Genomic DNA, 23077 nt, shown 5'->3' on the forward strand with positions numbered 1-23077 from the left:
TGAATGCGTTGCTCAAGCGCACACCCCGAGAGTCGAACCAGCGCCGCTTGATCTTGAAGCTTCTTCGTTCCAAAAGTTACGCGCTAACCAACTGAGCTATCCAACTGAGCTATCGTATTCTTTTTGTTCTGCAAATGTGTTTTCAAATTGATTGAGGGAATCTTAGATTTAGATTTTAGAATCTTAGATTAGCTTATGGCGCAATCAGGATGGCAGCGAAATTTCATAAGCAGTCATTTAGTCAGCCACCACACCATCGCGATAAATCTAACTACATATTCATACACACTATGTGTGCAGAGGGAGGCACACTACTTCAATGAATAAAAAGGGTTCGCCACTGAGATTGAGAAACAACTGCTGTTGGTTTGAATCTCCATTCTCAGACTGAGTAAGCCGAGGATGAAGACTCAAACCAGCGACCAAGAACTAACCAACGACCAATATGTGATTGTGTGCTAGAATAGGCTACAGCACTTGCAAAAGTTTTCCTGAAATAACGGAGAAAAACGTGAATACCAAGTTAGGAAATGACCTGGAGTAAGTTGAGCAACTCCATAAAGTTGAAGGACCCTGTCACCCTGTCAGTCTTTTTCATAACTGCGAGGCATTGCTCATAACACTTTCTTTGTTTTATCTGAAGCTTAAATCACTAATTCGACAGTTCAAAAGCTGATTAGCATTTAGCTACAAGGTTATTTCTTTTGGGGTATGTTGAGCAACAAGACCAACGTAGGCTACCTTCTTTAATTGCCCACTTCATCCCATTTGAATTTTCTGACAATAATGAAAATATATCAAAACCTACAAAGCTGACTAATCTAAGCTTTTTATTGAACATTCAAAACAAAAACACAAATTTGATTTAGGCTACACAGAGTAGCAATAAAAATATTCAGTTTTTGTAACCGAAAGCAAGTTGGCTGGTTCAACAAACAGAATAATTGCATGTCATTGCAAATTTCAATTATTACTGGCATAAAAAATATATTGACTGAAGTAGGATTATGACTGAAGTGGGTTCCTAGGTGAAGTAGAATTATGGGTAATACGTTCAGGACAAAAAAAATCTTCCGACTTGTTCTCCCAAAAACAGGGGTTGCTCATCTTACCCTATTTCATACCTTAGCAGCTACTTCAGTTTCCCCTATATTGCTTTTATTGCTCTATTGCCTACGATGAAGGATAAAAACGATAAGATACTGATGAGTGATGCAGAAATTCTAGAAAGATGGCGAGTAGGCTACTACCAGCAATTGATGAATGTTGAGAATCCAAAAAATAAGTTATGTAACAATGTACCCAGAAGCTGATAAAGATGTAACTGAAGTTAAGGAGGAGATTTTAAATGCCTCAATTATTGCATCATATGAGTATATTCATATGAGCATCATCATGATATGAGCATATTCATCGTGAGCATATTCTTAAACCTAAGATAATTTGTTTATGTCATTTGTTCATAGCCTAAGTTGGATTATTGTGCGATTGTTTAGGCTTATAACTTGTCTGCCGTCTGTCAACTCCATCCAACGCCTTGCATACGTCACTGCACTAATATATTACGTCATTTTAGTTATATGTTCACTACAACAAAGTTATGACTTTTCTTACCAATTCTTCCGTTCATTCTGTTGGTAAAGTTGGAAGGCCTTTAAACCGTTCCGGTGGCCTCTCTTCATAAGCCTCTAGCGTACCGACTCGGTTATATACAGTAGAACTTTCACTTTCTTGGTGTAATGGGTAAATCAATTAGAAGCGTGATGAAATTCTTATACAATTATTGCTTCAATGCAAGGACAATTATTGCTCTTGGTGTAAGTAGATTTGTTTGGACAATCACTCCACATCCGTGCAGGCGGTTTATAGCAGCACTGCACTGGGGGCATCTGGGCACAGACGACCCGCGAGTCACGGGCGGATCAAGTCAATAATGACAAAGGCGACAGTGACGTCAACAAATAGCTGCGTTCAACTTTACACACGTCATCGGCTGAAGAAATAATACAATTACGAAATCGCTTCGAAACGCGTACAGTTTGTTCGTTGTGATTGTTTCATGTGGTTCCAATTCATTCGTTCTTAAACTACAAAATTCCCTCCCCCATTTGCATTTATCTTCGCTGAGATCCATGGAATAAAGTGAGCGACATTGGTATAGACGCCAGGATATGAGCTTCGGGCGCATCCGATTCCTAAAGACAATATAATTATTGTTTAAAATGGGTTCGGCAACCCAAGCTGGTAGAATTATTCCAGAGTATCGTATGTCGATCAATTATTATTTTAGTTTTCAGAGTAACATGAAACATAAAGATAAAAATTCTTTGGTTATTTAGACAGAATTTTAACGATTATAACATTGCTTACCAAAGCTGACAACGCCCATTAGCGAGTACTTTCCGGCCTTGTTCCTGCACACGTAAGGGCCTCCTGAGTCACCCGTGCACGCGTCCTGGCCGCCCCTCTAAACAAGATGAAAGTTTGTGAGAAACAATCACAGACGCTGCGACAGTCGTTCAGGTTAGCCATTGAGCTGGATTGAGGTTTTCTTAGTCGCTTGAACATAAGTGTGATGCAACAAGCGCTAATCGACGACTCCGCAGCGCAGCCTCTATAAATGGCAACAAGTGGAGCAACGTATGCGTCATAAGCCTCCGTCTTACATGCTTAAAATGACCGATACACGTCACATTTCGATGGTTGGTTTAAAATCAAAATTCAATGTTACCCACATCAAAATGATCGCTCCTAGCTCTACGTGATACAATACTTCTCAACAGCCGGTATCCTACCTTCAGCCCAGCGCACAACATAATCTCATACGTGATACAATACTTCTCAACAGCCGGTATCCTACCTTGAGCCCAGCGCACAACATGATCTCGTTGAGAAAGAGCTCGCTCCTTCTGTTGTACTTTGACTGACAGAGGTCATCCCGTAGCTTCGGCAAAGTCACCCATTGCAGATTGGCGGCGGCAGCTGTGAAAGATGTAAAAATACTCTTACAACTTTCAAATAAAAACTCATTCAACCTGCATCGTAACCAAGAATTTACAGATTGGAATGGTCTCGCGATGATGTCATCGTGATGTCATGATGATTTAATCTTCAACAGGAGAAGCTTACAAACATAAATTTCAGTCTACAAATTACAAATTGTCAGTAGCCAACTCCACTCACATGACTGGCCTAGCGATGTGTTGGTCACCCCCCAGCCGCTAACTTGGCACTTTTCTCCTTCCTTGACCTTGGAGTTGAATTTGGGAAGGCACGCAGGCTGGATTACGTGATTAAACCTGTGATTGATCACGTCATCATGCAGTGATGTCATCTTTGTGTCTCATACCGTACTTGTTTGCAACATTAAAAAAGTTGAGTTGAGTACTATGTCCGGAATGTCCGCTTTGTTCAGGTTCGCTTATGAAGTTACGTGGCAGTGCCGGTCTTAGGGTATTTCGGGCCTGCGGCCCCAATGACAATGATCCAATTCAGTAGCGTAGCTAGGCATTTTGAAAGAGGAGGGGAGTGGTTTGACGGTCGGCGGGCGAACACTCAGCGGCGGGGGGTCTGGGGGGCCTCCCCCAGAAAATGGTGAAAAATTACTTTGAATTTGGGGCATTCTGAGAGCGTGTTCAACAAAAATTTGGGTATGAATATCACGGTAAAATGGTGCTGTCCGGTGGCATAGCAACATGATAAGATCATGCTTTCTTTAGCATTTTTCGGAAATAAAGCTTAGGCTATGTCTTTAAGTCTTAATAAAGCTTTATTAGAGTCTAGAGTCTGGATGCAACCTATTTCGTCCCCTGAAAAATTCGTAGCCTACCCCGATTTCGTACCCTGAAATCGGAGTAACAAAATCAAATTTAGACCTATTTCGTCCCCTAAAAAGATCGAAAGAAATTTTGAAGTGTTTGCCGCAACTCCGATCAGCTACTTCGGCGCTGTTGTTTATTTTCTCGATCTTTTTAGGGTACGAAATGTTCAGGGGACGAAATAGGTTGCACCCGTTGAGTCTCTATGTTTTCTTGTTGCTAATTCCTTTGTTGAATTTGCTTGTTGAATTTTTCCATTAGAAATGACAAAATTATTGCATTTTTTGAGTAAATTGCGGGCCCCTTAATTTGCGGGCGCTGTGCGATCGCACGGTTTGCACACCCCAAAGACCGGCACTGTACGTGTCAGATGGAAACCTGGATGGAGTAAGATGGCTGAATGGATTCTTTGAATGTCTACTACGTTACTTCGGTCGTTAAGCGCCCGGCTGAAGGTCACGCGGCGCTGGTGCGACTCTCGGGGTGTGCACTTGAGCAATGCATTCCACGACTGCTCTCCATTCAGCGGCATCGAGTGGATGAAATAGCTCACAGACAACAACATTTCAATAAACGAAAGCATCACTCCGTCAATCTCGGTGACCAAGCTTGTATCAGTGGTTCAAAGTATTACCAGGAAACGTACGAAACAACCAGGAATAACCCTATTAGAGGCTATGTCAGTCCGAGGAATCAAACTTTCTTGGTTTCTGGTTCGCATCGAAGTTTGACTGCTTTAAATATTTCGTTCTCGGCTTCAGCACAATGGGAACCACAGAAGGATTCGCTAAAGTCTCCTTTATAAGGCATCAAGTTAATTCCAGGCAAGACCAGAATTTTCGTGTCGTTTTGCTTTTGCACAAATCCTATGTCCTTACCTAACACACTTTCCCTTTACTTTGGCAAGCTTCAAGAGAGCAATGTCAAAGCGAGGAGAGGGAAACATGGTGTATTCCTCATGAACAATGATCCTGTCGATGTTGAATTCCTGCTCCGTGCCATCTTCTACTTCATTGTTGAGATCACCAAGACGAACAGTGAATATCGACTCGTCCCTGTGTGACGAACAGTGGTTGATCGGCTTTAAATCGTGACACTCTCGACGCACGTAAGGGTAGCCTATATCAGAAGATTTTAAATTGTCTCTTTTTTTCAGTTTCAACGTTGGCATTAAACCACACTCATCGCTAACTTTCGTCTTTTATCTCCTCATAGCATTTTATTTCCATGTTATGAAATTATACACAAAACAAACACACCAGAAGTTTAATTTGCATTTTGACTTGTTTATTAATACCGTATACCGCACCTACTTCATTAGAACTGGTTGCCAAAAATCTTCATTTTATTACCAGGTGAAAGTTTCTACAAACATACATGCAGGCTATGTTGAAATATTGGTGGTGTATCTAAAGTTTTGAGGCCTTAGGCTTCAGCCTTTTGGGCCTAGTGATAACTCCGGCACTGGGCAAATGCTTCTGGATGAAAGGGAAATAATTTTCATCACAACCATCGCTAGTGCACATGCAAACTGAGTGGCTCAAACTGGCCGTTGCGTAGTTTACCTCTCAGGGACACAATGGGCCGCTGTGACCACCCAACATTCGTCTATGAGTGTTCCCCCACAATTGTGGATGACGTCTATACCTTCTGAGCGAACGGGAGTCTTAAATCGAATAGACGCCTGTGACGAAATAATATCATCGCGTTCGGTTTCATGCATGTTGTAATGAAGTAAATATATAAACCAAAGTATTTTGTCACAAAGCATCGATGACCTGTAGCGGACATAGGGCTTCAATCGGTAATAAAGTTAAACATCAAATGTGGCGAGAACAATTCCTACCAAGCCAAACCTTGTAAGCAGGGGCAGACCGTAGGAAGGATATACCGGTACCAATGCGATCCTCGGGTCCCAAGTCAAGACACTGAAGAAAATCACTAATTCGAAAAATACTCTGTGGCTTCCTCAAGTTCCTGAACCCCCTAAAAGATGACAGGTCGCTAAAATAGTCCCAGGCCCTGGTCCAAAAGTACCCCCCCGGACTCCCCCTGCCAACGGAACGGCTTGTTAGCAACATGACCTCAGAGCACATGCCAATAACAAAGTGACATTGTATCATTGAAAAGCATGAATCTCTGTTTTAGTTCATCAACATAGTAAAATTAGGCCTACCATATTTTCATTCCCTAAAAAGAGGACACGTTTCGCCAGCGAGTAAAATGCAAGTAGAATGTGACGTATGAAGAAGTTTTTACATCCTTTTGGATAATTACAGACGTAAGCTGCAAAAGTTACAGCAAAAAAAACAGACACAAAAAACAGACAAATTTGTTTTTTGCAAACCGATTTGTTAGATTTGTGTGACAAAATAAAAATGTGCTGTGATAAAAATGTGAGGCAAGCCATGCCTTAACTCTTTTCAGAAAAAAAAAAAAAGATCAGCTTAAACGAAATCATAATCACAAATAAAATTTATTCTACATTTGCACCCACATAAGTTGTAAGTATCCAACTATCCATGCCACGATTTATTTTGAAATAGGTTATATACAGTATATATAATTAGGCTATATATGTTATGCATTGTGCACATTGGATTATTTTTTTCGATTTGCTTCACTTGACAAATTAGCCAAACTATTAAGTTGGTAATCAGCAACGTCTACAAGCGTTGAATCAACATAAAAGAAATCTGGGTATAACAACAATTTATTGTAAAAGTGTGAGAACCTCAAAATGTGAACATGTCAAACTCTTTTGCAAGTTTTTGGGTTATTTAATTTTTTATTTCCTTGTGATTTAGACTCATTTTTTCATTTTCTCAATTTTTTTTAGTTTGTCACAATTTTTCTTTTTCATAAATTTGTTGATCAGATCTCTTCAAATAAAGCAATTCCCTCACAAGTGGATTTGCAGTTCGCTCGCACTCATCACTGACCGCCATTTGGCTACCTACGACAATCGCAAAGCAATGTAGTTTGTTTCAATGAACGTCTAAGATTGTTTAGATTAGAACAGCAAATCAAATAACTTAGTAGGCTACGGTACGCCAATGTTTTTCGAAAATCTATAAATCTACATGTTGCATTGATACAGAAATTGTTGAAAATTGCGAAAAAGTCACATAACAATGAAATCCTGTTGAAAATATGAGCAAGAAAACTGAAAATGTAAAAAAGAGGACATTTGAGCATTTTTGGGTGTCCTCGGAGGACAATTTATTTTTCTTCAAAAAAGAGGACAAATCCTCTGAAAAGAGGACATATGGTAGCCCTAAGTAAAATGCCATCATTAATAGGCAGGATAATTTGCTAAGTGACCCGGATGTTGCACACCTGCCAGGGAAACTGTCCTTCCTCAGCTGGGATCCCGTTGACAATCCTATCCTGCGTCCGAGTTCTTCCGGCTGCTCTTCTCATCAGAGTCTGGATGACAATGAAAAGAACAATGGTAGTGTTAGACAATGGGACTTTTCAATGCAGAACTTTCTAGTAAAATGAAAATATAACTCAGCTCAAAATGTACATTTATGTTCCTTATAACTTGCTTAGAGAGCAATAGATTGAGTTTCCGCTTGTAGCAGCATGATCGTTGCTTACTTCACAATGTAGATACTAACGACTTGTTTTAGCCTGATGCTGCGAGTTCGCTGTGGTAATAGTCATAGCACATGACTATGACCATTCGTCACAGCACATGACTGGGGAGTGGGGAACTGTGTTCCGAAAGCTAGTGCAATCCGCTATTATCACAGCGAACTTCCAGTATCGTACAGGCTAAAACAGGTCGTAAATATCTACATTTGTGAAGTTCCGTAGACAGTTTGAGTGCATCGCATTTTTGCTTATAGTTGCTGCAAATGTAACATGAAAATCCATTCGATGGATAGATAAAACAGATTAAGTGCATTAAAGTCCTTGTTTGCATCACTTACAACGCTGATGTTTAACACAAAGCATCATCCTAAGCATGATATGAGGCAACTTCGTCGTTACCACTCGATGCACTTTCTTCTTCAATATATGTTTTCTTTGAATCATTGTTTTGCAACTGTACGTTACCATAGTGGCGTTATACTTACATCGATGTTGTTTTCTTGTATTTTTCCGCAGGAAAACGAGCTTTTCAGAATTGCGTCTAACAACGAACATGAGAAGATTAATCACACAGGAACAATAGCGGTCTAAAAATGTGAAATCTCGAACATTCAAAACGCAGAAACGTCTCTTTATCACTTCCATGACATCACGTTCATGACTCTTTCCGTGACGCCTCGTCAGCGATGGCTTCGTACACACATGTGTTAAGAAATGAAGTGTTCATGCATATTTCAAAGATTTTAATGAGAATCAAACCTCCGGAGAACTTCAAGCCAGCACAACCAGTAAAAGTCGTAAAGTGAACATCATCATGCAAATGATGCTCATCGCATTAGTAATAATCATCATCAAATCGTCAATGATCATAGTAATATTGATCATCATGCTATTGATGATATTAATGACTATCATATTTTTTCGAAATCACCTTTGGCGCAGATAAGTTTGTGCTGTGCATTGCAAGATACTTTGTGCCACCTCCTTCTGTCCCAGTAGGTGCATCTGTCGGAAGAGCTGAAAAAGAAATTGAAGTGATGAGGAGACTTGGTACCTAGCCTTGGAGTGAGAAGGCCATGAATGAAGATCTGTAACATTCCGGAGGTAGACACGAAGAGTTGTTTACAGTATTATGAAAACAATTATACTGTAAATGTACCAAAGACAGCCAAGGCACAACAACACAACAGCGTTGAGCATTATGAGAATGTATTTAAATGCTCAAACCTGTTGCGTTGTTGTGCCTTGCCGGTCATTGGTACAAAACGCAATCTCTCTCCCAAAACTGTACAATAGTGGTCATAAACAGACCATGATCCATGTACCACTCCCTGCTATACCAAATGTTTTACTTCTAGAATTATAGGATTAAAGCCAGTCACTCGCTGGTGGCACCTTGGTATTGTCCAATTATGACGACATGGTAAAATAATATTCTTTGGAACACAAAGGATCAATAAAAAGCGACAATACTTGCTTCGACAATTATCACGTGACAATCACACGTACAACGAACTTGACTTTTTGCTCCATCTCCGAAACACGAGGTGGTTCCCATCTTCGTCATAGAATCTTTTTCCATTGTTCCTTCGCTCCATTCCAAGCCAATACTTTCCTTTTGGATCCTTCCACCGCAGGAGTCGAACTAGGAACGACTGCTCCTCTTGGGATCTGATTGCATCACAAACGTAAGTTGTGTCAGAACAATGGAAGCCAAACAATTGAGATTTGCAATACAAAGTGCGAAGACGCCATTTCAAAGTGCAGTTGCCATGACGATAAAGAAGTAAATAATAATCGATTTCTGTTGAATCGACAAAAGTGGAGTGAAAAAAATACATAAGTTGTGTCGATAAATTACGTCGCATTATTGCTTTCAGAACTTAGTTGTCAAAGTTTTATCTTCCTTGAGCCATCCAGGTCTTAGGTACTCACTTCGGCACAACGAGTCTTCCACCGATGAAAGTGCAAATGCGCTTTCCTTTCGGTTGTGTCATCTTGATGCTCTTGAAGACCCTGTAGCATTTGCTCCCATGGAGGAACCATCCCGAGCTGCACTTTGCGAGGCGATCTGGAGTCACAGGTAACACATTATGACGTCATTGAGACATATAATAATAGAGCCATTATGTGACACAGTTGAACAATTCTGTAGATTGAAACTGCGATAACAAGTTGCAAGCATCGTTAATAAAAACTGCAACAGAAACATAACCAGGAGTATTAATCGCTTGTTGTCTCGCATCCATGGTGGAAGATTTCGAATGGATTGAAAGCAGAGTAAGGAAGCCAATGCACTTTCAATCTTGTCAGTTACTGTCTCAAAACACAACAGTGGTTGGAATGTGCTGCAGTTTTTTTGTTGAGGTGAATCGTGTTGTTGCTTTGTCTGCATCTCCTCTCGAGAGATGATCGAGGTTCCCAGCGATGGGTGGTGGTGGTTGTTAAACTGGGCGATAGGTGGTAGTTATTAGTTGCAGTAAAGTGAAAATAATGCAAACTACTTGTGATGCGACGTTATTTGACTCACTGGACGATATCAAATAGCTTGTTCTCCTGCGTCGCCCCGCTGACCTTGCCGTGATGACGTCATCGATCGATTCAAGAAACTGGGGAATCCCAGAAGGACCTACAATGACGTCATAATTTCAAAAGTGAGAATTTTTAAATCGACTTCGATCCCGGTCTATAATAATCACACTGTGAAGCAACCACTGGCGGCAACCCAACAATTGTCGCAGTCTGCAGGAAATGTTAGGGATTGAGCGCCTTTCAAGCTTCAGATGAAAGTAATTACGTCATCAAATAACTCACGTCATCTAATAATGCTCATCAAAAATATAATTAATTTTCTGAAATACAAAGTTTTCAAATGGACGTCAATTTTTCCAAAGTAATTAAATTTTACCCATGACGCATTCTTCCTCAATGGCGTCAAACGAGCGCTGGGTCGAGTCGGCTTTCTTCCACTTAAACCACTTCCTGACGTCATCAATCTGGTTTCTGACGTCATTCTCAGCATTTTCGTTGTAATCAAAGTAGATTCCAGTTTTGTCGAAGTACGCGAACCCAACTTCAGGCATCTAAAGCAGATGCAGTCAGTGAGCAAGATGAACATGGAGTTATCCACAAGAGGTCGTAGCAGGGCGGAAAGCACCACCACCCAGCAAGAAAATATCAGACACTAAGCTTTGAGAAACAACTCTTCTGGTACAAATCTTAACCACTGATCAAAAGCTGCAGCCAACGTAAGCGGAAATTTGTGCAACCATGGTTACCTAGAGATATGCTATACCAGGTGGCCATGTGTAACATATTCATCGTGTGTCACCTATTCGTTTCCATCTCGCAAACGATTTGAGGCGTTCAAATTTAGTATTCGGTACTTCAATCCTCAAGAGGGCGACAAAGAACTATCCACGTTGATCATGATTGGGGACAAATTCTTTGGTGTTCAACACCCCCTCCAGCCCCCCTCACTCACCCTCTCCACAAACACGTGATTCTTCAGCCGAAACATTGTGACGTCACTGGGGTTAGCGTCGACGTTCCATTGGCACCAGTCCTCCTCTCGATTCGATTCGGTGTTCTCGAACCAATCGATCCTCAGCCCCCCCACCGTGTGGGCGCATAGAATTCTGATTTGGATCAATGTTGAAATTTAGTACATTTCTATTTATTACACGCAGTTACTATTCACAAGCTGTTTCTTTCTTATTGGAATAATCAGAAGGTTCTTATTCAAATAGAGATTCGCTCTTTCGCTCTGCTTAGCATCGAGCACTCTTTTGTGGTAATTTATATTATTTACATATTTACAGTAGTATTTGGTATATTGTTTTTTGTTGTTTAGTGTATTGTTTATATTTAATGCATTTGCATCAGGTAATCGGAGAAGTGAACCCGCGTCCATGTGCACTCTATCCTTATCCATCCACAAGACACGTTGTTGTAGAATGTACTTGAAATGAGATGATTATTTGTAATACGTAAACAGATGTTGTTTTCAAGAATGAACACACTGCGCGGGCCAGCATGGTTGGTTCATCCCCCCATCCATTGTGCAACAAATAAAATAAAATGAATAAGAAAAAGTTATAAATTTTAAAACATCGTTCATCTGAAGATGAAGATCACAATGTTGCTACAATTGTATTTATAAAATGATCAATATAACAACAGATGGGCCAAGATAACTACAGAATGGACACCAAGATATGCAAGAAGAACTAGAGGGAGACCAAAAAGAAGATGGCGAGATGACATAGAAGAAAAGATTGGCATCACCTGGATGAGAACAGCAAAAGACAGAATGGTGTGGAAACATATGTGGAGGCCATCTGCCAGGAGTGGCATGACTGGCTGATGATGATGATGATGATAACTCCACGACAGATGAATTGTTTGAATTGCTGGTGGCGTCAAGTGACGCGATTCAATTATTCAACTTCCGGTTTGTGCTGCGATATTTCAAACTTTGTAATTTTCATCATCGTATATGTGTGTGTGTATCTGCCATTATATTGTCCACAGTCGTTCGGCTCTTTGTGAAATATTTGCTTTTGCTGGATATTCGCTGTCATTGTGACGCAGCAATTGACGTCGCATCCATGGTCGCCACAACAACTCACTTTGTTTGGTCACCAGTGATGAGGTGGTAGGCCCCAGTTCTTCTGTTCTCCAACCACCACATCCGCGTCCCATTCGAAGTGAATATAACCCCCCTGTCGTGGTCGGGGTCGCCGTGCGGGTCCGAACTCGTCACTGTGATGTAACTAACAGTAAAAACAAATAGAATTGTGCAAAACAATCATCACAAACTGTGAAACAAGATGCTGCTGATTCAATATGGATCTCGCAACCGGATATCAAATATTCGTTTTCAGATTGTATTGCTTAAAAAACAAAACAAAATGCTAAAAGTAATACACCTCAACCATGTACAAAACATAGGCCTATATTTCCATGTCAATGCCATATTTTAAAGCAGCGTTTGAATACTTCGTATTGGAGAATTAAACCAATGGAAATTAAGAATTCTTGGTAGATATCAATCTAAGTTTCAAATTGTACATTGGCGGATGCTTGAGAAGAGTGGTGGTTCTTATTCTCATACATCACATGGAAGATGCGTCTCCATGTGATTAGTACATACAGCTGAATAAAGTGCGCCCATTTTGTTGAATTAAACAGAATGGTTATACAGATTGTGTTCAAGTACGCTCCTGTGTGCCACCCCGTGTTCCACCCATCACATGGAAGATGCGACTCTCACCAGGACTTGGACAACTAGATTGTTCTAGTTGTCTAATTCGATGAATTAAAGCAAAATGTCGGTAATTCTAATTTTAATCTAATTTGGTAAAAACTTGTTTACTCTAATTCTAGTTCTAATCTAATCTCCAGTTTTGCTAAAAAAAATTATTTTTCCCAACAGTGTTTTTCAGCAAATGGAAGGAAACCTTTCGCAAGGAAAATGCAATAAAACGATCAAGATCAAACTGTCATTCCATCACTTAAGTAGCGACTAGCCAAGTCATTAAAAACTCGATTAACTCATCAATTCACCTACATCACAATGTCTATTATGACATAAATGCTTTTGGTGCAGTGATAGGGAATGACACTTTCATCCAGAGGTGCCACATTGGCGTTTTTATCCAAATAGAAAAAGATATGTGACGACTGCGTCAAACTGATTCTAATCTACTGTAGTTTAAATTCTATGCTCGTTTGCGCAAACTTAGCTAGCTCTAATTTTAAGTCTAGTCTAGTTTGTAAAAAACTAGAATAGTTATAATTCTAATCTAATTTCAAAAAGCTAAAAATATTCTAGTTGTCCAAGTCTGCTCCCACCTCGTTCTGTTGACAAGTACGCTCCCGTGTGCCACCCAGTATTGATCCAGTCATCCGGAATGTTCATTGTAGTGGTGATAAACCTTGCATCGCTTGGACTCATGCATGGCAACCCTGGGATTGAAAGTGTTCGCTTCAGGAAGATACAAATTTAAACTTGAAAGAAATTTTATTTTATTTCTTTTCTAAAGTTGTAAAGAGAAGTCGCAGTAATGGAAAAGAGAAAAGAAGTGGAGAGATTTCCAAAGATTTTAGATGATAATTACTCATAAAAATTAAAAATAAGATTTAATCTTTTTTTAATTTAAAGATGATAGTTTTAGGTAATTTATTTAAAGATAATAATGCAAATCAGAAAAAAAAAACAGACGCCGAAAGTTTTTCAATCAATGAAAAATGAAGATATATCTGAACATTCCACTGTTGTAAGTTGAAAACAATGTTATCATAAGAATAAGTAATCCCAATTGACTCACCTAACGTTGAGATAATTAAGCAATGAAGAAGAAATAAAATACTTGTTATAGCTTTATCCATGTCCGAAGAATTAAAAGAACAACAAGAAACAAAAACAATATAAAAGGTTTCTACAAAAAAAACTGCAAAATCGACATGAGATCCAAACAAAAATCACCAAATCAACAAAATTATTTGCAGCCAACGACATTTCAAGTGGAAACGAATATCTGAAGCAACCTCGAAATCTCTACAAAGACTCATAGCTAAAATTTTCAGCTTCATCTCCCACTCCATGACCTGATCTTCACACTCATCAGGGACCACCCTCAATTTTACTTTCAACGTTTGGCACAAAAATAAAATTGGAATGCGATCAATTGGAATGCGATCAATTGGAATGCGATCAATAAATAGAAAGTCCCAACGTCACAGAATGACGTCATCGTCTTATTTAAGGTTCAAATAAACCCCCTCGAGTGGCACAAGTGGCGGCACAGGTGGTAGCTTCTATGAAAAAACAAAGTCATGTTTATGGATAAGTTCAAGCACAAATTAATGGCTCTTTTAAATTTAGTCAATTGAAGCAAAATTGAAACTTTAATATTTCTGAAACAAATCGAAGCAGAAACACATATTACAACTTAATTGACTGAATCACGTTTTCGGTTTAACAGCAATCCAGATATCTTGGAGGAAAAGCCAAGTCGTTATACCCGTCACAAAGTAACGGGTTGAAGTTCAAAACTTAGAAACAAGATCTTTGTCATTTTCATCCATTGAGTGCTGAATACACTTCCCATCTAAGAGCGGGCGCTCATTCTAACCAACTTGTTTTCTTAATTCTAAAAACCTTCTCCGCTTTTGCAGGCTGCCTATGCCAAACAAAAAGCTGCAACCGAGTCACTTTTTTCACTCAATGATCATTTTACTCTCACTCTTTCACCTTCGAGTTTTGTGGCCTTCAACTTTCTTACACTTATGTTATGGCAGGTTTACTTTTTACCTTAGTGGTCACAAATAAAACTTGAAATTGGAAATTAATTCCATTGTGGCTTCCTCACGACTCATCGTCAGCCTGTGAGTTCCTTTCTGGCTTCTGGTATCATGAGACTCAAGGGGGAATGACAGAAATCCTTTCGAAGTGGTAAACAAGGTAATCTTGGTTGCGAGATGAAACATAATTTCAACGTATTTTAATGTTTAGTCAACAATCTCCACATTGAATGTTAATACCTGGAAAGCAAGAAACGGAAATGCTAAACGCTGATTGGTCAATTTAACTTCCTGTCTGGAAAAAGAAACGTCACGTCGTGACGTCATAGCATTGAAAAAACTTGAAACGAAATTTTCGAAGATGATTTTATGAAGATGCATTGTTGCTACGTCACGTAGGCGAGGCGTCCTGGCCGTTATCATAAACGCCCGAGCAACGTTTCTGTAGCTTTGTGTTGATGATAGTGGACATCCAGCAAGAAAGGTGAAAAGTGCCAACTTTTCTTGGCGAGAAGTTTCCGTGCGGTCCATTCCCCCCAGTGGCAAACTATTCACAACTTGAATGAGATTTTTAAAGTTTGTTTTAATAAATTTTTATGGTTATGGTCTCGTTCTTGTTCAATGAAATTATGTTTGGAGCCAAGCTGCGACCTGCGCCCGGTGGCCTCAACAACAGCCTCAGGTTGAGTCAATGGCAATCACTGCAGTTCGATAAGTGTCGCTCTACAATAGCTTTGATTTCTTGAAGGTTCTTTATTGCATCTCGATCAGTTTAGTCTTCGGTCTGACCTGATCTGGAATCGAACTCACACCCGCTTGAATAATAACGTTATGGTTTATTTATTGTTGCTCTACAACTGCCAAGGCTTTAGTGAGAATTTTTTTTCTTTTTTGCATCAGATTTATGATGTTTAGGCTACACATTAGGCCTACCCAACTTATTCTGGCTGAAGTAAATAAGAAAAAGGAATCGACACCGTTTTAAAGTCTTTAGCATGATCCCACCTGGAATCGAACCTGACCTGCTGGGGGTTGCAGGGAAGGTTTCATAAAGTTACCAAGGTGTTGCGAAAGTGCCAAAACCCTTGCATTTAGTAAATCATTTCTCTTAAGCACGTTTTAACGCTCGCATTTCGTCGCTTCTACCTTTTACTAGACCCCTGCTTGTTTTTTGCTTTGATTGTCGGAAATAAAACAACATAAAACGAAAAAGTACCAATACACGAAACTACCCAGACAGCAACATCCGTTACTTTCACGTTGATTCGACGTCCGTAGAAACAAGGATAAACCGTTGACTGAGGACTTATCACGTCACTGATTGACCTTCCTTATCGCGGAATCGTTGTTTGGTGATAACACCGCGTCGCGTCCTCGATGTCGCGATGTGGCCTGGCGGTCGATGACCTCGGCAGCCTTTCATGGCCACTCATAGCTTCCGCTTTCGCGTAACGCATCGTTACTAAACTTTACTGCTCTGCCTTTATGACATCATTAATTCTTTGTTTCTCATTAATGAGCATTCAGGTTGCGCTTATATCGCGCTCTAATGCTTTGAAAAACATCCATTAAAGGCGTCGTAAACAATTGTTCGAAAGCAAACAATTTATTCAGCTTGGTTATGGCGGGTTCGTCGGCCTCGTTATAATGAGTATTGTACGTAACAAACCAGAATCAGAGCTCGGATAAAGAAATTCAACTTTTGATTAAACCGCAGCACCAATAAAACAAAACATGACAGAGAACCGAAGTGTTTGATACGTCATAGACGATGCGCGCCATGAAATCTGATAAAAGCTACAGTAACAAATGTTGTTGTTCTATTTACCGGGGGTAAACAACCGTTGTGGGGGAGCAAATCACCCCACCTGTCGAACAAGGGTGGGTCTGGTAGGTCAATGCTCACAGACGATGAAATGTTAAAACAAAGCAGCCGCTCGCATCAGTTAAATAACAATGCAGAAGATGAGACGTCATAAGTATTGTGACGTCAAAACCGCTGTTTTAGTTGCTTTGTTTTATGGAGAATCATAAACTATAAAAGGATCTTCAATTGTAATAGACCATCGAACAATTAAATGATAAAATAGCTTAAAACAACCATGTTCAGTAACTCGTACAGTTTATTGCTCGTTGATCTAAACTGTGTGGTGAATACTAAACCTGCAAATCAACACAACTTCTACTTTTGTGTTGGAATCCCAACATCATGATGGTCTTATTCAGTCGGTTCCGACTCTCGGTCATTTCGTCATCAAACTCTCACTCCACAGCAGCTCATCACAACCTCCTTCGACTCTTCCATGCCCATCTCGCTGTCATTTGTCACAGTATTTCTCGTTTTGGGACGACCTTTCTTCCTTCTTCCTCCGCTGACCAAACCAAACATGACGTCTTCTTCCAGTGATGTGTTTTTCATTATGTGCCCAAAATAGCTTCTGTTTCACTATTCGAGCTTCTAGGCTTCTAAGGACATGTCCGATTTAGTTGGGTCCAAAATATGTTTGTTATTTTTGCTGTCCAAGGAACACGCAGCATTCTTCTCCAATACCACAATCCGTTCGTTGTGCTTGTTTCACATCCGTAAGTTGTAATTGGAAATTCACTACATTATAAAAATACATTGCTTTATTTTACTTGAAGAAGTCCTGGCGGAGTTCCACAAACAAATCTGGAGGCCAGAGACTCAAATTGCCCTCGTGGTGTACATCTAGCCTACCATAGTTTGATGTGCACCATCTATCCGACCATGCCGTAGTGAACGTAAACAAGCTGTTGCATGTTTCCATATCTTCATTCATTGTAGAGATGCACAGCACTTCGTCCATCTTTGAAGAACAATATAAAAATGTTGAACCAGTCAGTTACAATCGGTTCTTGGTAAATGTTTCTTTAAAAGTGGTTTTAGTGTGGACATTGGTATGACCATTTCCAAGAGAAATAATAATTCTAATATTTTATCCAGGTTCTTGTCATGGTGCAACGTGATGTTCATGTGGCATTGCAGACGTGGAGAGTATAACATGCTCAAGTCACGTGGTAGTACAAAGTTGGGGACATAGGTTGCTCTAGATCTCATGCATAATCTTGAACGACAAGGCTGCTCTCTGATAGCTTTCAAGTGTAGTCCAGCTGCTAGAAACATCCCCAGCAATCTGGGTCAAAAGTGTGGACTCTTGAGGTTCTTACAAATACGGCGAGTCAATTGACAATATTGTCTAGGTCGGCACTCACCGGCCTGGGTTGAGGAAGCTAATCAGCTGCAAGTATCGTTTGGGAGGAATATTTTGCATATAACATTCAGAAGCATTATTCGAATATCTATAAAATTAGAATAATTATACATAAATATTAATAATAAAATTACTATAATTTGCCTTACAGGCTAGTGACAGTAGCTTTGTCGGGGTCTGTTGCTGCTCATCTTTCCAATGGAAAGCGCTGCTACAGCTTGTGGACCTGGATTGCATTCGCACCTGACTTGGTCCATGTGCGCAGTTGTGCAGCGCGCATATTGTTGAGCAACTGGTCAGTATGTTTTACATCGTTTTGAATGAAGATTTTTTTTAATTGTTTTACTCGTTTGCTTTAAGGGCGAGTTGCGGCCTCCATCTAACTGCGCGACTTTGAAGTTTTATGACTTCACAGAATTGCAGGTGAAGCCTTTTTCGTATCGCTAGCGCGTTCTATAAAAAGCGGCCACAGCAAACGCTGTTCAGGTTGTGATGCAAAGCGAAAGTCAGTGAAGGTCGATTGTGATGTTTGGAGGTGCTGTGGAAGCGCCCATCGTTGAACCTCAATAGTTCGTTGACATCAATTCGATCTTGAGTGTTGTTTGAACTTCAGTCAAAGTATTTGAGCTAAAATATAATTTGTAAAAAATATGGAAAACTATTTTTTATTTCTCGGTAAGGTGAGAACGTAGAACCACTTTCAAAGCAAACATCATTTCTTGTTGAAAAGATGATTTTTTTTTGTATCAGATCTGAATGTTGAAACTGCAATTTCACTGCAGACAAGAATTTCAAGTTTAATAGAAATGAGAACAAACTTCTCCAGTTTGGCCATGTTTGTGGCCAGCAACAAATTGTTGAAACACTTTGTGGTCATCTGTTTGACGTCTGTTGATGTTAAACAAATGTTGACACGTCAAGCGGGTGAATCATGAAGTTACGCTTGATTGATTACGACGACGCTTCCGTGAAATGTGTGAAGTTGATTTCTATGCAAACTATAAGCAGAGCAACTTGTTAAGCTGCTGGCTCATAAACATTGAGTTTGCAAGCTAGATTCATAGGCAGGATTCAAAGCCTGCATCGGCTTTGATGCGTAAAAGCCTTGGGCAAATTGTGCTGGCGGTTGTGGTGTTAATTAATAATTGTCTTTTATCCGAGATTTGACGTTACTGGACATCATATTTACGTTAATTGGAAACTTTCAAACTATGTCACTATGTTCCGCAATGCATGCACTGAATTTTATTTGAAGTGCGATGTTGGGAAAGAATTGTTCCGAGAGAGGAGATAGAAAAAGTATCAAAACTTATCTCCAGATTGCAACTTTTGTAACCTGCTTGCTCGAAATGAATGGAAAACTTAAACCTGCGTTTGTCTTTGACAGGATTTGTAGTATTTTTTTTATAAGTTCAATCAACCTTCTCGAGATAACATGGCCGCAGTTTTGGCAGGAGAATGGTCTCTGGATCGCAGCGAAAAGTACGACGACTTTCTTAAAGCCGCTGGTGAGTTTGTAGCAAACAAAACAAACATAGAGAGCAACTTCCCAATTGTAGATTGTGAAGCGAAAGGAGACGCAACAGCCAACGTCATTGTGACGTAAAAATTGTATTGATTGAACAAAATTATCTCACAATCGACATCTAGCTGGGAATCACATTCCAACAACTTCAAGCTTTCCAGTTTTTGGTTTCGAGTTTTGCGGCTTATGGCAGCTTGCTGCCTCGCAACCAAAACTATATTTGATGACAAACCGAACAAACCTTTGAGCGACTTAATTTCAAAAGTGAAACGAAATTAAGAATTTTCGCGTTAATACAATTTCCGTTTTTGAACATTTTCGTTTCTAATCGTCCGAAATGTTTGTTTCCTGTTCAAGAGAATTGGACGTCGAGTCTAGTGATCGTCTGCGGTTAGCCTACCAAATCGTCCGATTGGACGGAATCGTTTGCACTGTGACGTTATAAAGCGACCGGTGCTGGGCAAACAGCAGCGAGACGAAATGTTATAAGGAATGTTAGACTAACTAATAGACCGGTTAATAACCTTAGCAAACATGGCTTCGTGTGTACAAGGACCATAGCGAAGGAAATATGAATGGAGACGTTTGTCGACTTCAACAATCTCTTCTTTTAAGTTGAGATTTTAGAAAGTGCACTCGCTTAGAAAAGCTTAGTTACACTTCTTGCCTCATGTAACTAGTGAAAGTGGTCCTTCTTTGGCTTGTGCTTGTTTGAAAACACAAACACCATTCGTCCATTTTAAAGATAATTTATTTATTTCAATGTTGCTTCACTTGTCTTCCTCAGCACCCAGCTGCTCTCCTCAACCCATCTTCTCACAATATTCTTCGTTTACGTTTCTGGGGCCAAGGGTTTATTCTTTCTACCACCCCAGATTGGAGATGCTTTCGGATTATACAGAGAGAACGTAGTCACCGGTGAGGGGAGACTTGGTGCCTCCCCAAAATTAAACCTTGCTCCCCCGTTGTTTTTATAGGCTCACCACGATTAAAACCTTTAAAGACCATTGTAATTCATGTTGAGTGGCGTTTGTTCCCCAAAAGTTGCTTTTGCCTCCCTAAAACTTTCTTTCTAGCTGCGTTGCTGGTGCAGTGGTCAATGATATTGCCCGCGGTCTGTTCTTCAATGTTGCGCTCCCATCTCGATACTTCCTGCAGTTTGTACGTTATTGTTTCAACAAAACGTTACAGTGATAATAATGCAACAATCGGTGCTTTTCAGGAATGAACTCGATCAAGCGCGCAATGGCAGTCAAGCTAGGGGGGTCACTCACCATCACCCCCGTTGGTGACAAGTTGAAAGTCAAATCGGTAAACGGTCCGAAAACGAAGGAACGGGAGATGCCCCTTGGAGTGGAATTTGAAGATGACGGGGTCGACGGTGGGACAGCAAAGGTAGACGTCCACAATATTTAAACTAACTGATACTTTCTGCTAGATGGCGCACACAAACACGATCACTTGATGGTGCCCGTGTATCGTCCAACCGACGTCATTCTGTGACGGTGTAAGAACTTGTCAATTGACGTCACAATTACATTCGCCTATTTGCAGGGGACCATGAACTTTGAAGGTGACAAACTGATCGGGAGGTTCACGACCGCGAAAGGCAAGAAGTTCACGATGACGAGAGAGATCGAAGGAGGACTCCTCGTGCAGGTGGGATGCCTTACTCTTGAGTAACAATGACATAGTTGTGACGTACAAAGTACAATATGACGCCACAAAACCAAGCTTTTCGTCAGCATTGTTTGGCCATAAGTCAATCATTGATCAGTAGACGTGCAGCAATGAACAACATTGTCCGTAGCTGCCTGTTGCTTTGCGATTTGTGCTTTCCTTCAGTGACGTATCTCCTTGGTATAAAGAAGTGACGTATGAATGAAACTATTTTTTTTTCAGACCATGGATTTGGATGGAGTTTCATGCAAGAGATTCTACAAGAAGAAATAAACTTTTTCCACTTTTATTATACGATCAAATCTATACACTGTTAATCGCGATGACGTAATGTGACCAGGGCAGTGGAGTCGGGCGAAAATTACACGACTCCGACTCTTCGGTTATAACTAGCCAACTCGGTAGGCACTTTTACGTATTGCACTGCCCGAAGAGGCAACCGCAACCATGCGTATCGTATATGACATTACTGGTGTTTTAGTCACAACTTTTCTCATAAACTCCATTGTTTGCAGTCACGACGATTCTTCTTGCACTCAGTTCAGTTGAAAGAAGAAAAAATAGTATTAGCAGAGGGTGGGAATCGAACCCATGCAATCGAAATTATTACTCCTCTGCCCTAACCATTAGGCAACGTTGGTTGTGGCGATGCATGCAGTTAAATTTCTTTGTATCAAAATCTTTCGATAAAGACGACCAGTTAATCACGTGTTGAGTCATGTCACGCATGATAGCGCTACCAACATCAGCGATGTCGTATGTCACGCATGGTTGCGGTTACCTTTTCGGGCAGTGTAATACGTAAAAGTGCCTACCAGCCAACCCCGACTTCAGCGTTGCCAGACTTTTTTTTATTTTGTCTTTTTTTATGTGTTTAAAATTAATTTCACTTAACTTGTGATTGAAATAGAAATGGCGACTTTCACGAAGCTGGCAAGAAAAACACTTCTATTTTCTCGTGAAATTTTAGCGCGCTAAACGAAAAACAACAATTTTAATGTTTATCGTTTTGCATCAAGCCGGAGTCGGCCTTTTTTTCAACCACTTTAACTCCGAACACGTCAAAATCTCTTCAACTTTACGACTCCGATTCTACAGCCCTGATTGCGACGTCACGTGGCTTAGCAATTAATCTTGCGTCATTAATATTCGTGAAACATGTGACGTCATATTTTGCCAGGAAATTTTTGTTATGGATTTGCAAATAAATGAATTTCGTTTTTAGACAAAAATTTTGCAGTAAACAAAACTTAGAAAGGTTTCCGTTGAAAAGAACCATGAAAGCGTTGCCATTGCTGATGGACGTTTGAAGTAGGATGGTAGCAGTGGCGTACCTACATTGGGTGGTAGTGGCTACAGTTTCACGCCCAGCCACGTGTCAACTGTGGTCCGCCATGATTGAAATCTGCAGCGTCAGTGGAATCGGCCGCAACAGTCTGCCTGGTGCTCTGTTCATCAAGGTCAGTTGTATGGGCAGGGGCGGATTTTGCTGATGGGGGAACCGGGGCACTTTTAGGTCTGCACTCTCTGTCCCCTCCTAAATCCGGGGCCTGGGTATGGGGCGGTTCCCCCTCAAGCTTCGTTCTTTCCGCGCGCAAGTAGTGATCGTAGCTGGGAACATTCGCATAACGTACTCAGACATGGTCCATCATACTACTCAAAAGTAGATGGGACCTGTTTTAGTCTGATGCTGGGAGTGCGCTCAACCAGGCTAAACAAGCTTAACCAGCAAACTCGAACTACTTTTACAAAACATATGCACAAGCATCTCTGGTAACAATAGCCTAACTATTCGTTCATAACAGCTGTGTTTTAATCGAGGAAGTTATTTAAGTGAGCAATTATAGATCTCGTCTTGCACGTTTTCATATCAACTAATATTGAGAATTAGGGTTTGCTTTGATATGAATTTA

General features: G+C 40.3%; 2 protein-coding genes across 2 annotated transcripts; one reads left to right on the forward strand and one right to left on the reverse strand.

Annotated features, from left to right (window-relative positions):
* Positions 1-812: 812 nt before the first annotated feature.
* On the reverse strand, positions 813-13866 carry LOC145766916 (uncharacterized). Its single transcript, XM_082578623.1, has 17 exons — positions 13751-13866; positions 13275-13388; positions 12050-12182; positions 10903-11056; positions 10327-10501; positions 9949-10047; positions 9354-9489; positions 8928-9089; positions 8350-8435; positions 7904-7959; positions 7158-7247; positions 5384-5502; positions 4697-4873; positions 3184-3299; positions 2861-2982; positions 2371-2467; positions 813-2195 (listed from the first exon to the last, which is right to left on the reverse strand). Exons 1-17 carry the CDS (start codon positions 13809-13811, stop codon positions 2083-2085), a joined length of 2010 nt encoding a protein of 669 aa, XP_082434749.1. The 5' UTR covers positions 13812-13866; the 3' UTR covers positions 813-2082.
* Positions 13867-19325: 5459 nt separating this feature from the next.
* Positions 19326-22396, forward strand: LOC145766449 (fatty acid-binding protein, intestinal-like). The gene is made up of 4 exons (XM_082578163.1): positions 19326-19467; positions 20707-20879; positions 21039-21143; positions 21387-22396. Exons 1-4 carry the CDS (start codon positions 19395-19397, stop codon positions 21435-21437), a joined length of 402 nt encoding a protein of 133 aa, XP_082434289.1. The 5' UTR covers positions 19326-19394; the 3' UTR covers positions 21438-22396.
* The last annotated feature ends 681 nt before the right edge of the window (positions 22397-23077 follow it).

This window comes from Aplidium turbinatum, chromosome 3, assembly GCF_918807975.1.
Source record: "Aplidium turbinatum chromosome 3, kaAplTurb1.1, whole genome shotgun sequence".
In the NCBI taxonomy this organism is placed as follows: domain Eukaryota; kingdom Metazoa; phylum Chordata; class Ascidiacea; order Aplousobranchia; family Polyclinidae; genus Aplidium; species Aplidium turbinatum.

What these genes read in the sequence shown, in the direction of transcription:
- LOC145766449 (XM_082578163.1), top strand. Translation starts at nt 19,395, where the DNA reads ATGGCCGCAGTTTTGGCAGGAGAATGGTCTCTGGATCGCAGCGAAAAG. An exon ending in CGACTTTCTTAAAGCCGCTG is followed by an intron (nt 19,468 to 20,706) that starts GTGAGTTTGTAG and finishes GGTGCTTTTCAG; the next exon opens with GAATGAACTCGATCAAGCGC. An exon ending in AAGGAGGACTCCTCGTGCAG is followed by an intron (nt 21,144 to 21,386) that starts GTGGGATGCCTT and finishes TTTTTTTTTCAG; the next exon opens with ACCATGGATTTGGATGGAGT.
- LOC145766916 (XM_082578623.1), bottom strand. Translation starts at nt 13,811, where the DNA reads ATGGATAAAGCTATAACAAGTATTTTATTTCTTCTTCATTGCTTAATT. An exon ending in ATCACGTGTTTGTGGAGAGG is followed by an intron (nt 10,502 to 10,902) that starts GTGAGTGAGGGG and finishes CATCTGCTTTAG; the next exon opens with ATGCCTGAAGTTGGGTTCGC. An exon ending in GTAAAGGGAAAGTGTGTTAG is followed by an intron (nt 3,300 to 4,696) that starts GTAAGGACATAG and finishes GATCAATCACAG; the next exon opens with GTTTAATCACGTAATCCAGC.